This window comes from Mitosporidium daphniae (genome assembly GCF_000760515.2).
Source record: "Mitosporidium daphniae strain UGP3 chromosome Unknown contig-259, whole genome shotgun sequence".
NCBI classification, from domain to species: Eukaryota; Fungi; Microsporidia; genus Mitosporidium; species Mitosporidium daphniae.
In genome coordinates this window covers 1-2552 of record NW_013546557.1, presented here as the reverse complement: position 1 = coordinate 2552, position 2552 = coordinate 1, and the positions used below count along the sequence as shown (strand labels likewise).

Here is a 2552-nt window from a genome sequence, read left to right as displayed (position 1 = left end):
GGCTCCAACTTTGATTCATCTGCTGTTTATAAGAAGGTACAGGATCTGAAAATCTTGCCATCCAATACAGACCTAAGAGAATTTGGGAATGAGACAAACTCTGTCGTTTTCTTTTGTGGAACTAAACGAAATTCAATGCTGTGCGAAGTTTTTAAGGTCAACTCTTCTGATCCCAAACATGCTCACTTATGGAAGGTCCTTATTTACAACAGTGGCAATGGGTTAGAATATCACCCAGGATACCACTTTGGTCCAAGACAAAAATATTCACCAGTGGTGATATATGAAGGTCCTCCACTTCTTATCAATGAAAACTGGATTGAGGCCGCATTGGATTTTGGCTATTATGGAGAGTTTATCAACGATTTTTATCCCAAACTTTTGAGCGATTTCGATCGGTCCAATGCAACATATGACGTTTTTATCGATCCCAAAAGAACCGGAAAATGTGCTTTTTCCTCGTATCACGCATATTTTACATTTAAGCTCGGTGAGAGCGCATACAAAAAGATTTTTTCACTTGCATCGTTAAGTGGCCTGCAGCATTTTGCATCTGCGAGCTTTTCGCATATTATTTCAAAATCATATCTCTCCAAGCATGCGCTTTTCTTAGCTTTCCCATCGATTTTACTTCCTTTTTACCAAGTTATCTACCAAATAGTTAACGTGTTTCCTTTTAAGTTTGTGGCTACGCTGATAGTTTTAATCCAAAATTATTTAACTGAATGGGCGATAAGGTTTTTGGAGTTGATTCCATTTATATCAAAGGAAACACGCGAAAGCATGGGAAGCGTTAGCCAACACGCATTGGCATCTTATACCAATGCTTTGAACAAGATAGGAAAGTTTCACTTTTTGAGATGGAATGTTGATCTGGTTGATAAAATGTTTACATATGTGGCTGAAATTGGAAATGGTGTCTTTGGAACAAAAGAACATGTCTTTTTTGAGGATCTGAAAGTAGCTTATGATCAATTCCAAATTTTCAAGAAAAAAAATCGTTTCAACGCTGTTCCTGCACATATAGCAGATAATAGGGGCATAAGAGCCTCTTTTTCTGCTCCCTATTGGAAGCCTTTTTTGCTTGGGTCTCACGACAAATTATCTGCTAATGATACGTTTTACTGTGAGCTTCCAAATTTCGAGTATGCAGACGGTGTTTATGATCGTGGGAATTTCACCGAATTTTCAAACTCAATTTTGCGTTTTTTGAACAACGAAATCGCTTATCAGCCTTGCTTCATGGGCAAAGAGATCCCTTTAATTTCATATCTGGATTCGCTGACATTTCGCGTCATGCCAATGCTAGAAAATTTCGGGGCAGCTGATGTCGAAAAAATGGGCCTTCTTTATCTGTTTTTCACCAAAGTACTGAATTTATTGGACTATAAAAACGATGCGTTTATGTACCAAAAGGCTCTAATTTTAGTCGAGATTTTCAAAACCTACAAAGAAATATACACTCGCCACCTAAAGATCTCCTTGAATAACGATGAGAATAAGTTTAGGCTTCTTAATGATTCGTTTTTTGGAAAGTTATCGCCATTTTTTTCGTATTTTAATCACCTTGATGTTCTCGGAAGAAAATTACCAAGCTATGTTGAACCTATTAATTTTCGTGCTCGTGATAGTGAACTTACATCTAAATTGGTCGCTATATTGTTTAAAGATAATAGCTACCCTCTGAGTTTATCTCAAATGAAAAAATTTTTCAACACGAATCTGATGGATTACTGGATAAACGATGATTCTGATCCTGATCCACATCACACTGAAAGGGTAAAACATATCTTAACAGTAATTTTGAACCCTCTTGACCTTGAAAACCCTAACCAAGGTGTGCTTCCCAAAAGCTGCTTACTTGACCGACATTATTACAATCTTTTACACATGGTTTACGAAATATCAGATCATAGTGTCCATTCACGTGTTTTTTCACCAACAGGCTCATTTTATTTTAAAAATTACATTTATACCAAATGGAATTTGTATCTAAAAACAGATTGGTACAATAATGCTATCGAAATTGCATCACTAGCGTTGAAAGAAAAAAGACCGCTGGGCTTGATGAATTGGGGTCACAGATTTTCGTCTGTTTTTTATTTCTTAACTTATCTCCAAGAAGATTCTGCCTTTCTTTTATGTGACGCAGGAATGGAAATCATTTATAATTTCATTCTCAGACCATCGACATATACCGATGATGACTCGAAAAAGGCTCTACCTCTAGCTACCAAATATTTTTTGTCTCGGAAGGAGAAAATACTTGGAGAAGTTTTTATAAATGGCGACGACACGGAACTGTTTAAGCTTTTGGCAAATTACCAGATCATCCTCAATCGCTTGATGTCGATTCAGAAAAGAAATCTCGATATTAGCGATCTTGAGCATGTTTTCTTGGGCGAATATCAGCCGATTTTCGCCTTTCTCAAGCTTAATACGCTGATACTTGGGGAAAAGCTTTCCGAGTTGCCGAATAGCCATAACTTCTATTTGTCGGTGATATCGAATTTTGAGCTCATAAAGTCGTTTTTTTGCAAGGAAGAAATTCA

At 36.9% G+C, this 2552-nt stretch overlaps 1 protein-coding gene across 1 annotated transcript; it reads left to right on the top strand.

The window, feature by feature from the left end:
• Window positions 1–135: 135 nt before the first annotated feature.
• Window positions 136–2552, top strand: DI09_259p10 (uncharacterized protein; the record flags this gene model as incomplete). The annotated part of the gene is made up of 1 exon (XM_013382850.1): window positions 136–2552. A coding segment is annotated over one exon (2417 nt), but the record flags the coding sequence as incomplete, so codon positions are not given.